A 14,598-nucleotide genomic window follows, 5' to 3' on the forward strand; every position below is an offset into this window, starting at 1 on the left:
TAAATAAAGTATTTTATTTGTGAACCGGATTCGCTCTCAATGAGATAAAACACATGAAAAATGGGAAATAATTACGGAAATTCTGCGAGACTATAGCACAAAGTAATAATATAGAATATACAGACAGAAAATAACGAGTATCTTTCACTTTGTAACCAAAATTAAGGTTATATGTCTTATGAAAACGTATATAAAGTACGATGCATAATTTGTGTGAATATATTACTTATTTTATATTTGATATTACCTTCAATCATTCTAATATCATCTGATACGTATTATCTTTTGTTTTTGATAAATAATCCTTAATTAGTGATTATTATACTTTAAAAATAAAATCATTAAAAAATTAAATTGATTAATGATAATGAAAAGAATATAAAAAACGGATTATGTAGATATAAAACTTGTGCTTTTAAAAATAAGCTTGAATACAATGATAATAATCGTTTGATTATGATTTGTTCATCAATTATGCGAATGTTGATGCATATATTCATATATTTGTATGATTGATTATTCATTTGACTTGTCGATAATTTTGACCGGTGTGCCATCAAATCGATTGCAATTCAACATATATGCGTCTCGATTTTCATACGAATATTAAATAATTAATAATGATAATTAATTAAAACTAAATATACCAGATCATTTTTGGATGCTGTGTAATTCATGCATTTTTTATGTACTTTGGATCGTGAAATACTCAATTATAATAAATCTAATTTCTGTTATTCTCACGCAATTATATCCGTATATATATCTATTGATTTAATATATTTTTTGACAATGTATGATGTCGCGCACGGAGACGAGATCATCTCGCCGATGCGATGCGTCGAAAATATACATATATCTCGAATAGAAGGGTGAGTGAAGCTAGCCGAGTTAGCGAGGCGCGCGAAAGCGCGCGCATGCGCCGATCGGTCGCAGCGTCGCCCCACTCGACGCGACTTTCAGAAGTCCCCCACCACCCGGCTCAGTCGCGCGCCTGACCATCGAGTGAGGAGGGTGTTTACGCTCGCGCGGTTGATCGCGGTCGTTCTGACTTTCCGATAATAAGCCGAATTCGATCCGTTTTTGGAGAGTGTGAACTCCGACGATCTCGCGATGTGAATAAAACGGTGAGACGGCGATGCAAAGTTTGCGCCTGGATATTTCGTGATCGAATTGCGAGCGCGTATCGCAATCGATATGTGTTAAGAGGTCGCGTATCGCGCATAATATCGAGAATCGAAACGGAACAGTTAGATTCTTATCGCGTGTGATCGTACAATTCTGTGATTCTAACGATTTCGGTGATATGGATAATGCGTACGTGCAGGATTATGGCCCGCATTGTTGTGGCCGATCGAAGTGAGACGTCATTACGTCACGCGGTTTGAATTGGCGGGAATCCGTGGCAGCATCGGTGTGAAATTCGCGCGAGTGCAAGTTGACGAAAACGCGTGGCTGGACTATCTCGGCAATATGGTGTATCGCGGAACTAGCTTGTGCCTTCAAGCTTGATCGAAGTAGACCGGCCGGAATGATCGATCCGAGTTCGACGACTTCGCGGCGGGTGACCCGTTGACGTTGGATGGCTACGGCTGGTATCTTGATCTCGCGCGCGGAGTCGATGACCAAAGTGTGCGGGTGGTGCGGCATGTCGGTGCGCTAGCAACAGCATACGATTGTGCGGTGTCGTTTTAAAAGTTGACTGATTAGTGTGACGATGATTTTAATCAGTGCAACAGTGAGGAGGCAGCGAATAATGATGCTCTTGTTGGCGGTGTCATTCCTGTTTCTTCATCGGGTAGCGGCCACCGACCGTTTGGGTGAGTCATGTTTTTTTATATCTTTAAAATTCAGGAATTCTGTGAATGAAACAACATTGTTGTAGTTTCTATAAAATTTAATTTTGACGCTGGCAGGCACGCCAGCGTGTTTGACTCGTAACAAATACAAACTGTGCGAATTTGTAGTTTTAACTTTGGGACGTTCCTTTTTTTCTAATAATGTTTTTATATTCCCTTTTATTGTTATCGAAAAAAATTAAATATATTAAAAAAAGAGTTTACCGAGGAAAAAATTTGAATTCTAAAATGCTTTCTATGCGATAATAATTCTTCACATGTTTATCTGCGAATATCATATGTATGTAAATCATAATCACGTAAAATATTTATTTTATTTGTATTTATATTATATGTATATCATATTATATTAAGCGAAATTAAGTTCTACATAATCAACTTTTATTTATCTAGAAGTTATTAAATATAGTATGCTATAATTTTTTATATTAAAAACGAGAGGAAACTCTAAAAGAGATTTCGTAAATTTATTCAAAAGTAATTCTAAATCCAAAAACAAATTTTCCGAGTGCAATTCGCTTGATAAAAAAATCATATTACACATCCTGAAATAAAATTTGTTTACTCGTATTTTAATTTTTATATTTTAATATTAAAATATAAAAACTATATAAGCTATTTTGTTTTAAAAACTACTTTAAAGAGAAAATTGATTATCTACTTATGTTAGCTTTTTGCTTCTTAATTCGGATAAAGATAACAAAGAAAATAAAATAAAATAGAAGTGCGGGAATGTAGAATAAAAATTTTTGTTCAGCTTTAATGTGAAAATTTTAGATTAACCGAATTAAATCGTGTCACTAATTACTTTGGCTGGAGGTAACGTCATATGCGTATAATTAAGATATTAGAGAGTAAATTGAGGGAATTGCCGTACGGGAGATGTTGCATATCGCTTGCGTTTAGCCTCCTCTTTCCCGTTGCCTAAGGCGCTATGCACGTAGTCCTGCAATAATTAGTATAATCAGTCTTAATGATGTTAAAATCGATATCTCGTCTCGTGGCATCGGGGCGGAATTGAGCGATTACGCTCTTTCGATTGAACAAATTCGCATCATAAATCATGAATTATTTTGACACGTGAATTAGTTGCGACTCAACCGCTCGTATAATTAATTCTAGCATGTAAAATCGTTTACATATAGATAACAGTTGTCGAGCGCGTTTTGTCTGCGCACACGTTCGCAATTAAACGAATATATCGTGGGATTTGTAAGAACCATCCAGTTGTATCCGGCCACTACTATGACAATTTACGACTGTACGTATATCGCGATTGCCGATTTGTTGGGGGATTAGCGATTAATTCGTAATAATTAAAACTGAGAGAGATAGATAAATTTAACGCGGCGGTATTCGAAAAATTTTTAATTTTTTTTAAAATTCTTGTATATAAAGCGACATGATTATTAAACGGAAACTTATAAACTTATGAATCTGGTCGAATTTTCCGTTGGAATGTTGGAGCATTGAGTGGTAAACCGCTGTGGAATTTCAGTATACAAAGTCGAAGTATTAGGGTTATAGGTTAAAGTTATTAGCAGGAATTCCAAAAGCGTTACATAGGAGCTGAGATATTGCTTCCAGTAACTTATAATTTTATATAAATTACACAATTAAATTAATTAATAATTTATTTTTGAAAAATTACACGAGACGATAGAAATATTTTGAAATACACGTTTCTATTCGTATTATTATTATCATTATCTGCTGCTCGGATAGTATAGGGATTAGTGTACAGATTAATGCTTTGCGATTTATTAAGATTTTTCGATTCTTCGCTAATGCACATTTGGCTCATATTTCGATTGTAACGCGGAGTACCGTTGAAACCAGAAGTATTCTCCGTTACGTCTGAAATACTAGATGATGTCAATTGATCAGCGGGCGCGATCGTAAAGTTGGTCGGAGGTGCACCGTCATGTAGGTGCTAACGTGTGCGAAAAGCAAGGGAGAAAGGAAAAAGAACAAGGCGAATAAAGACGGGAAAAGAATGGACAGTGCATTTACGCGAGACGACGAATAGCCGCGGGAAGAAAGCGCGTAATTACGCTCGTAAATCTATCGGATGTTTTCCAAGAAAAGAAAAAGAGTCCTCGCCGATGGCACTTTATCGATAGTCCGCGCGTTTGATCTCGCTCGTAAATTCTTATTATAATTGGAGCGATTGTAGCAACGGTCGGAAATCGCGATTGGCGACGATCGTCGTTGCGGCTGCCTCAATAGTTTGAAAAGTCTTCGCGTTATCTCTATAAATCGTTCAGAAACGACGGACGCCCGCGGGCTTTACGTATGGTTGAAGTTTTACAAATTCGCATGAGGACGAAAAAAAGAAAAGCTAGGAGGAGCCAACGAAGAAAGAGCTTTCGCTAGGTAATGCGAGAACATTCAGCTTAAAGGGCTCGACGTAACGATCTGTAAGAAAGAGTTATCTGAGACTGTAGAGATAGATATTCTGAAATCTATATATAGTTTTGAATCGTGTCTTTTAGAGATTATTTGAATCAGGTATATATGTACGTAATGGGATTTGCGTGCCGGATTAAACATAAACTTGTAGAAAATGTATGTCGCGATATAACTGACGAGAAAGATTCCTGCTCTCGGACAATGCTTTATACTTTATATATATATAACGTAATCTTGATTATCTTGCTTGAATATCTTTGTCGTTTTCTACTATAAATTGCATAAAATCTGTACGAAATGAGGTCACGAATTGCAGGCGGGAATGCGCACCTATCTGCATTTCGCCGGGAACAATTCTTCCGTAGCCATAATTCAGCGCTGCCAACGAAAAAAACGGACAAGTCGTAATTTTCACTCTTTCGTGAAATGGATTCGAATATTCGAAAATTAATGCAAGATATTTTATATTTCGCAACAGTCGCAACGATGAAATACGAGATCGGTCCGGCTGTGCGCTTCGCGTCGAAAGCTGTGCGCGAATGAGAAATCTTGAAATTTCCTTTTCATCTCATCTCGATATCTCTACGATGGATTACTCTGTACCTATATATCATTGGAGAAAGGGGAGAGAGGTACAAATATTGCATAAATTACAGATAACTTGGTACACAGTTACTTATTTTAATTTAATATTAAATATTCGTTGTGTATAATTAATTTCTTTATTATTTAAACTAAGTGGTAGCAGATTGCCCTGGAAATCACTTAGCGTTTATATTAATATACATGAAGCTACAGATGCTTGTATGAAGTAAAATAATAGGTTGCATGCATAATTAGCTACTTTATCATACAGTTTCGAAAATCGAATATGATTAAATCTATTCTATTTTGAGCTTTTTTTTTTGTTATTGACATTTCGATTGTCTTTCATCATTTAGCTTATATTGTGCACGTATTTTTTATATTTTTAATAATAAAATAAAATGTAAAATAAATTCATGATGTTTATACAATATTATAATTATTTAAGAAATTATTCGGAATCGTGTATCAGTCAAAAAATTCAAGATGATTCCTTGTAAAATTTTTTTGAGACATTTTATATAATATTAATTCAATTTATTATTTTATATAGTTAAACAATATTATTTATCGTATCATAGATCGTGTTTTTGATTCTTTTGAATGATGTACATACATGTTTGTCAATACGTGCGTAGGTATTGCAGGTGAATTCATGATCGACGTGATAAACGCGCTTTTGTCGTGTTACTTTCCTATTGACACCTCCTCTTTCTCACCCTCCCACATTCAATCTCGCACATTCTTTTCGGGATAAAAGTTTCGACGGGAGAGCACTTCGTTTTCAAGCTTTCCCATTTCCGTTTCCACCCTCGTCGCCTTACGGTCGCCGCAACAGAACGCCTATTTCTCGACTTCCCGATTCAGCAAGTCGCATAGGAATAGGTAGCACTGCTCTGCTACGGTTTATAGTAGCGGTCTACACTTCGCGGAAGTGCATTTTACCTATTGTCGGGGCCGGTTCGTCTCTCTTTCCGAATTGAAAGCGTGCCGAAACTACGTATCTGGCCCCGTGTAAATATCCGGTTTTGCATACACGTTTCTACACCGTTATTTGTAATGTCAATACTGCTTTCCGTAATACATGTTCGATAGTTGCGATTTCGAGCGGTGCATTCTATCTGTGCTTTTATTTAACAAGTTCTTCGTGTATCACATATAATAGCGAATATTATTTTTGAAACTGATCTCGCGAATTATCGACACGTCACAGCTGAAATTAATCGATTCGCTTTTTCAATTTTTAACGGTGGATTTAATTTACATATTTTATCTATTTTCATTTTGAATATAAAATTTTTATCACTTTGCCATGCACGATCGATCAAAATTAAATTTCTCGCGCGCGATTTGTTATTTGATTTTATCCGAACTAATTCCGATTTTCTATCAATATTCTTGAAAACAAATAGAAAGATTGGAATCAAAAGTTATAGTTTCTCTGCGATTCTGGCGAGCGAGATAAGGCGCGCAGCCGCATGTTTTAAACATTAGAATGCAAGAGGTCAAAGTTCACTCGGGATGCAACGGATGTGTTACAACTAAGTCGCGGTAACTATTGTAGATTCGCGATTTTGCGATAATCAAAATCCGTCTTGTTAGATAAAAAATCGACGTGACGTAGAATAGAATTTCGTTTTGCTTACATTTTTTATAAATTTTATCGTTCTTTCTGAAAGTGTCGCGCGAGCTTTTCTACCTACGCACGCATACATACATGTGTGAAGTGCAGTTTGTTGCTATAGATTGGCACATCATCGCTCGTACATCGCAAATTAGCGTAATTTCAGTTGATCGGAATTTATGGCCAACTGACCGTATCTGTTTATCTATTTAGCGACACACGCGGCAACATCTACGATCGATAGATAGATAGATAGATAGATAGATATAATTCGCGATGCATGTAATTAACGAGAAATTATTCGGGTCGTAGCAATCGCACGGATCATTTCTCGTCGCGTTTATATCCCTTACGATTGATGAGGTGGCGTTCGTAACACGCGAATAACTTTACGAATTAAACATGAATGGGGTGTGCTTGCCGTGAGATAATTATTAGCCGTTAATTTGCAATCGTTGCTATTTGCCTAATGCCTATCATATATGCACACTCCGCACACTTGATAATTTATTAATAATAATGTATGCATAAGTAAACGTGACATGCTCGTCAACAGAATTTGGGGAATAAATCCACCTGATGTAAATTTTGTCTTGCAGTTGTGCAATTAACAGACAAATTGTGATTTCTACGAAGTGCTTTCGAAATACCTTCATTAATATTTACTTTGCGCGTATTATTCTTTTTATTTTTATTCTAAATATTATCGCGGCGAGAAACAATCCAATTGTTTTAACGCGCTCATGCCAAGAAAATAGCGGTTGAAAATTAAATACTGTTTGTACAGATTTAGTTAAATTTATAATTAGATGCGTTGGAAAAATAAATAGAATTATAGTAAAGATTATTCTATGCATTTTAAACATAATCTCTGCGGCTTGAAACTTAGATCGCTGTTAATTAGAGAAGTTGATATTGGGCACTTGGCTTTTTAAGGCATCCAAAATTCCGTAACTTTTGTTAAATAGCTCTGCTCAGCTGACGCTGGAGCGAGTTTCTCAATTAGGATTTCTAACTTAGGAAGCTAAAAAGATTACGCAATTCACGGTGTTTTAGTCGAAACTGTTTACCACTTTCGGTTAGAGAACTTGGTATGATATCGACTGATTTATTTTAGTATGTCAAATGCTACTCGTCTATGAACCATGTAAATAAAAACAAAAAATAATGGCAAATTTTGTTCATGCAATTAAACAATGGCGTATCACGAATTGTTTTATATATTATTTTCTATTGTTTATACATGTTATATACACTGCGTTACTTTGTAATTGGAAATAATGCGATTTTAACAAGCCATAAGGCTCATTGTTTTAAATCCGTGCACGTGATACAGTTTTAAAAGCTGCATTATCGCATTAAATGCACATTTGTTACACAGGTAATGGTAGAAATTGAAAGCTGAAGCTGGCAGAATATCCTTTCGTAGGACAAATTAACCAATGTCAATCGCTTTATAAATCTGAACGTACTTGATAACCGCGTATCGCTATTTCGTGTTCATTTTACTGTAAGCTATTCGCAAATTTATTGCGGCTATAGATCTAGTCAAGCTTTTCACACAGGCGCACCATGCGTTTGCTATGCTGTTATTTAATGACGTCACATCGCGTCGAATTAATCAGATTTCCCCTAAAACAGTTGGAAATATTCAAATATTCAGCAGTGACTAAAAGTGCATATATTAAATAAAAAAAAATTACGCCGCGCGTAACATGAACTTTTACTATACGGATCGGGCTTTTATATCGGTTTTCGTCATCCATCAATATGTCATATTGAAAAGTTCTGCAATATTGTAAAATATATTTTATCAAGAGACACGGTAATGTCTCGCGCTAATACGTTATTAATGCGTCAAATTTCCATACTTCTACTCTCATTAATAATGTAACGATATAATAACGCAACACTTGAAAAAATTCTATATTATAAAATATTTTGTAAATTGATGAGATATTTATCAATACACACGCACACCCTTCTATCTTTCCCTCTTATTCGTCTCTTTTTTCCAGTTTAGAATTTTATTTAAATACTTGTTCGACGTCGTTGTGTTACTTATATGGACGTACATGAACATAGTTGGACGTAACATTGCTATTTTCATGAGAACATCAGGAAGAGTTCTATATTATAAAATATTTTGTAAATTGATGAGATATTTTTAAACCACGCACACCCTTCTATCTTTCCCTCGTATTCATCTCTTTTTTTTCCAGTTTAGAATTTTATTTAAATACTTGTTCGACGTCGTTGTGTTACTTATATGGACGTACATGAACATAGTTGGACGTAACATTGCTATTTCTATGAGAACATCGGGAAGAGTTTGCACAAAGAATTAGGTGGAGCATGCGGGCGGGAAACGGGGGCAGTAACTTCCCGAAAACCGGGAAGAGCAGGGTGGCGCGCAATGTTGCCGCCGGGATGCTGCTCTGAATCACGGCTGCATCTGCCGTATATTAGTTTCCATTTCAGTTTCTCCAACTCTCGAATTCTGCTCCTCTCTTCTCCTCCCCCTGAACGGCGCTCATCTGCGTTCACGCTTTTCCCGTTTACATGCGGAAGCGGCGACGAGGTTGTTCCGTGCATGGCGTCATTACGTAACTAAAAAAAAAAAATATCCTAGCAACTGCTTAATTAGAGATACTAGTGGTCTAATTATGCTCGTGGATGGTCTGTACGGAGTAGGTTGTTTCGTGCGCGTAGCCTCCTCGCACGGTGGAGAATTTCATCCGGCGGTTTTCCACACCGCCGACTAGCAGCAACTAATTTTTACGCGCATTTTACGCGAATACGACAACGTATGTTTTGTTGTCGTCGGGCGAATAAAATTGTCAGAGTCGTTTAGCATAACGATAATTTTAAACTGTTAAATAGGGACAGCGGACAGTCTTTTGGCAAAATGCTTTTTATAATGGCCAAATTTTTTTACTTAATCGCTATTATTTATTTGCAATTACACATACGGAGAGCCGGGTGAAGTTAGCCATCCAATATTAGAATCTATTAATTTGTTTTACATATTCAATTGCACATTGCATATGTTTGCATATTTTTTTATTTTTGTGTTTGTACATATCTAACGAAAATTCAAATTATTTAGAAATATGCAAATAAAAATCTATCAATTGGATTAATTAAAAAAGTTAATTAAAAACCAATTTTGTACAAAATAGGGGTTAATGTGAATTTGATTTCCCCAAGAGTTTTTTTGAAATAATTTTTGTACTAGAAGTGTGCAAATAAAAATAAAAATGCAAACAATATGCAATCGAATCATGTAAAAAAAATTAATAATTTCTGATATTGGGAGGCTAACTTTGCCTGGTTCATACAGAGATCGAAAAGTTATTCATTTATTAAATTTGGCAGCCGTTTTGCGTATTTTCAATAAATGTTTTATGAAATTTTATGAACGATTCAGTTTTTAAAATTTTTATAGAGATATTTTCTTTTCTCTGATGTAAAATTTTGTATTCAATTGTTACGTGTATTTTTCGTAATTATTATTTGTGATTTGTATATATACATGTGTGTATAGCAGTGCTGCAGCACATATACTCATCATCTGTCAGCTATGATCTCCTAAAATCAGCCATCTCAAAAACTCCAGGTATCTTCCAAGGTCTCTAAAAGCTAATACCGTTGTTCCTGAATGCCTTTAATAGCCAATGTTGCGACTGCTTTTCCGCGAATAGTCTGCACGATGACACTTTCATGAAAGGAAAGTCGGGGTAAAAGCATTATAAAGAACTATCGTGAGAAGCATTCTCACAAGATTGTAGCGCGTGAGGAGAAACAGAGATAAGCTTTTATTGCATGGAGATATATTTAAGCGGAATCAATTCTGCGATATTTTTTTTTTAGAAAATTATTCAATTTACTGTATTCTGAACACAGCGAATATATCAGGAATTTAAATAATTAAAGTTGTATATTTTACAAAAAATCGTAGGATTTGTCTAATTGGTTGTCGAATGCCGCAAAAGATATCAAAAATAGAGACAGTTCTTATATAATTGCACGCTCAAGCACGTTCTAGCTTTCCAATCGAGCGATAGTGAAAATAAATTACGCGCTTTATCTTTAACTTTTCGATTTTCTCTGGCAAAGAATAACCGGCGTATTTTATTTCATGGCAGAAAAGTACATTTAGGAATGACGACGTATATGTAGATTCACTGACGACGTGCATCGCGACGTGAATTTGAATGGGAGAAAAAAGATAGTACGCGTATAGAAGAAGAAAGATAGCGTAGACATAGAATTTTGTTGAAGAGTCGGCGTACTTTTCAAGCCTCTAAATTAATGAACTAGAAAGATCGGACCAGTATATTATACTTCTTTGTGGAAAAGAGTACTTTTTGTGGTATCTCAGAGCATGTAACAGAAATATATGTATACATATCGTAATAACTATATGAGAACGTTATCATGGTCGGCGAATTTACATTATTATGTGCATGAAGAATGCAATTATGGATAAAATGCGTCTTGCGCGATGGTCAGTTTTCTTTGCATTATTTATATCTTTTTTTCTCATTTGACAACTCGTTTTTCTCACGATTGACTAAATTACAAGAGTTTGCACTTAACCTTAAGTAGCTATTGCTGTAAAAAGCAGCTATAGGTTCTTCGAAACACATTTTGTTCAAGAACGATAATTTTACAAATAACATTATTGATGCATAAATAATTTTAAATTAATACAAATTGTCGCTCGTGTATTGAAAACAAAGTGATAAATATAAGGCCAACTTATCGAGCTGAATATTCGAGATGTTCAGTCAACTACCATTTATTACATGTATAAATTATAAAACTACAGTCATTATATTATTAAAACTAACGCAAATTAACGCAAATTACAATCATTCTATAACGTTTCGACCGCACGCGGTCTTCTTCAGTATAATTATTAAAAAATAAATTCTTACAATTCACATGATATCGAAATTTAATTATAGTTATTCAGAATCGAGAGTTTTTGAGCAATTAACGCGTGTTTCAATCCGTCCTGTCCAACAATGTTCGCCTCGATATGATCTCTGATTTTGTTCAGATCTCGGATGATTTCATCGTTAATATGCGAGAAATTAACCCGTACCGTAGGCGCTGCGATTAATAAGAAATTACCGATCAACGTATGTCCAAATTATAATATATATCCCCTACAATTGGTAGTATGCTTACCTATCATCGTTCTTCTTGACAATTTTGCTACTTATTAACAGTTATTAAGGATGACACTTAACAAACAACAATACAGAAAGACAGCTCATTTTAAACTCTACTTGATCGGAGAGCGTGCGTGTTTATATATGATCTAATATCTATGTTTTACTCGTTAATGTCCTATTTGTCCTATTATTATTTATTGTTCGCTAATATATCCAAAATATCAAAATACGACTCGCTAAGTAACTCAGTATCTTTGTTTAAATTTAGTCCATTTTTTTGTTCCTTGATATGTAGCATCTCAGAAATGAGTCTTTTATAATAATTATTTTCGTTGTCCATGATCTTAACATTGTCCCAATTAAAAGTATGATGTTCATTTATTATGTGTTCAGAAATTACTGAATGTTTCGTTGAGTCCAACCTAATATTATTTTTATGTTCTTTTATTCGCGTCTGCAATTGCCTCTTTGTTTGGCCTACATAAGATGCATTACAATTATTGCAACTGATCTTATAAACCACATTCGAATTGCATGGATGTTTAGTTTTATCTTTCTGTGCTTTAATAATATTATCCAGTTTGTTGAGACATCTATACCCTACCATACAATTTTTATTTTTCACCGAGGAAACAATCATTTCTGAGACCCTATCTATATACGGAATGACAAAGAATTTTTTATTAACCGAGTCATTTCTTATACTTTTTATTCTTTCTATGTTGGCCTGTCTCTCTAAAATGCTCCCCTTAGATATGATGTGTTCTATCCGATGATTAATTTTGTTAAAAATCAGATCAAGAGGGTAACCATTGCTTCTGAGTATATTAATAATTAACTCCAAATTTTTATTAAAAAATAGTGGATGTGATAGCAATAGACATCTGTCTACAAGGTTATATATTATTCCAATTTTGTGGCATAATGGGTGGTTTGAATAAAATGATAACGTCCTTCCTGAGAAGGTTTCTTTTTGATACCAGTCTATATATATTTTGTTATTAATAATTTTAAGTGATAAATCTAAGAAATTCAAGCTATGATTAACCTCTTGTTCGACCGTGAATTTAAGTCTTTCATGATAGTTGTTAAATTTATTCACAATCTGAGTCATATTAGTCATAGAGGTGGCCACTATTATGTCATCCACATAACGAAAATAAAACAAACATTCCAAATTCAACGCTTTGAGAACTGTATCCTCAAGATCTTGCATAACCAGGTCTGCAATAATGGGTGATAACGGTGACCCCATAGGGGTCCCAAACGTCTGTTTATAAATTATGTCATCAAATGTAAAATATGTAGAAGTCAATATGAATTTTATACCCCCCAAAAATTCGTTTTTCGGTATTTTAGTATTTATTCCAATGTGATCCCATCTATCGTTAATACCGTCAATCGCAAGATCCAGAGGAACGTTCGTAAACAAAGACACCACATCCAAGGAAAACATCCTATCATTCTCATCAATCTTTTTACCAGACAATATGCTGTACAAATCAAAACTATTATTAATATGACTTTTCGCTTTGGGTAGGCTAGTTCGTAAGGTGTTTTGTAAAAACGAAGCCAGTCAAGAAGAACGATGATAGGTAAGCATACTACCAATTGTAGGGGATATATATTATAATTTGGACATACGTTGATCGGTAATTTCTTATTAATCGCAGCGCCTACGGTACGGGTTAATTTCTCGCATATTAACGATGAAATCATCCGAGATCTGAACAAAATCAGAGATCATATCGAGGCGAACATTGTTGGACAGGACGGATTGAAACACGCGTTAATTGCTCAAAAACTCTCGATTCTGAATAACTATAATTAAATTTCGATATCATGTGAATTGTAAGAATTTATTTTTTAATAATTATACTGAAGAAGACCGCGTGCGGTCGAAACGTTTATAGAATGATTGTAATTTGCGTTAATTTGCGTTAGTTTTAATATAATATAATGACTGTAGTTTTATAATTTATACATGTAATAAATGGTAGTTGACTGAACATCTCGAATATTCAGCTCGATAAGTTGGCCTTATATTTATCACTTTGTTATAAATAATTTTGTTTTTTTATATGGATAAAAACGTATCTTTAAAATAATATTATAAATTGTTTTTTATTGCTATTTATTTATATTTTTATTATTTTACATGTACAATAATATGAAAAATAATACAGAATATTAAAAATCAATAGTTGCATTGGTTAAGACCGATTATATTATATGTATAATAAAATAAATAGAACTCTGCAGATTTTAGTGTTGTTTAATTAGTTTTTTATATTTGCTGTGGATTTTTCGCCGAGTAAAATTTTTTAAAGGAAAGATGCTGCTGGTGTATGAACGTATAGTTCATTGACCAATACTTCGATTTCATGCTTCATGAGATAATAGAGTGTTATATATATATAGATATATATATATATAGAAGAGTAATAGACTTGTTAAAAGAGTAGATGAGAACCATTATTTATAAATAGGGAATAAGAACAGAAAAATAAGAAAAATATCTATATATTATATGTATATAGTGTGTATATATATATACATATAATATATAGATATTTTTCTTATTTTTCTGTTCTTATTCTTATTTATAAATAATGGTTCTCATCTACTCTTTTAACAAGTCTATTGCTCTTCTCAACAAATATGTTGTCTTTACTAAATTTAATAATCTCAAATAGATTTTATATTTTAATATAAATAATGGAAATTAATAAAATAATAGCTGATATCTTTTTAATATTTCATGCAACCTGCGTGTTCTATATAGATTACATGATTTCAATTAAATAAATTACCAGAGAGTGCTTTTTGATAATGTTACACATTTACAAATCTTATAAAATCATTTATGAATAATTTAATAATACACATTGTACGCAGCTCTGTATGTTTTTTTATTTGTTATAATAATACA

General features: G+C 33.9%; 1 protein-coding gene across 4 annotated transcripts in view; it reads left to right on the forward strand.

Moving 5' to 3' along the window:
• The first annotated feature begins 1,001 nt into the window (after positions 1-1,001).
• The window catches only part of LOC114946141 (uncharacterized), a 176,386-nt gene continuing 162,789 nt past the window's right edge, over positions 1,002-14,598 (forward strand). For all 4 annotated transcript variants that reach the window (XM_029322571.2, XM_029322573.2, XM_029322572.2 and 1 more), the window contains exon 1: positions 1,002-1,820. In XM_029322571.2, the coding sequence (XP_029178404.1) occupies positions 1,718-1,820 (103 nt within the window). In that variant the 5' untranslated portion in view covers positions 1,002-1,717. The remainder of the gene's footprint in view (positions 1,821-14,598) is intronic.

This window comes from Nylanderia fulva, unplaced genomic scaffold (genome assembly GCF_048542155.1).
Source record: "Nylanderia fulva isolate GAGA-0341 unplaced genomic scaffold, ASM4854215v1 Scaffold8, whole genome shotgun sequence".
Classification (NCBI taxonomy): Eukaryota; Metazoa; Arthropoda; class Insecta; order Hymenoptera; family Formicidae; genus Nylanderia; species Nylanderia fulva.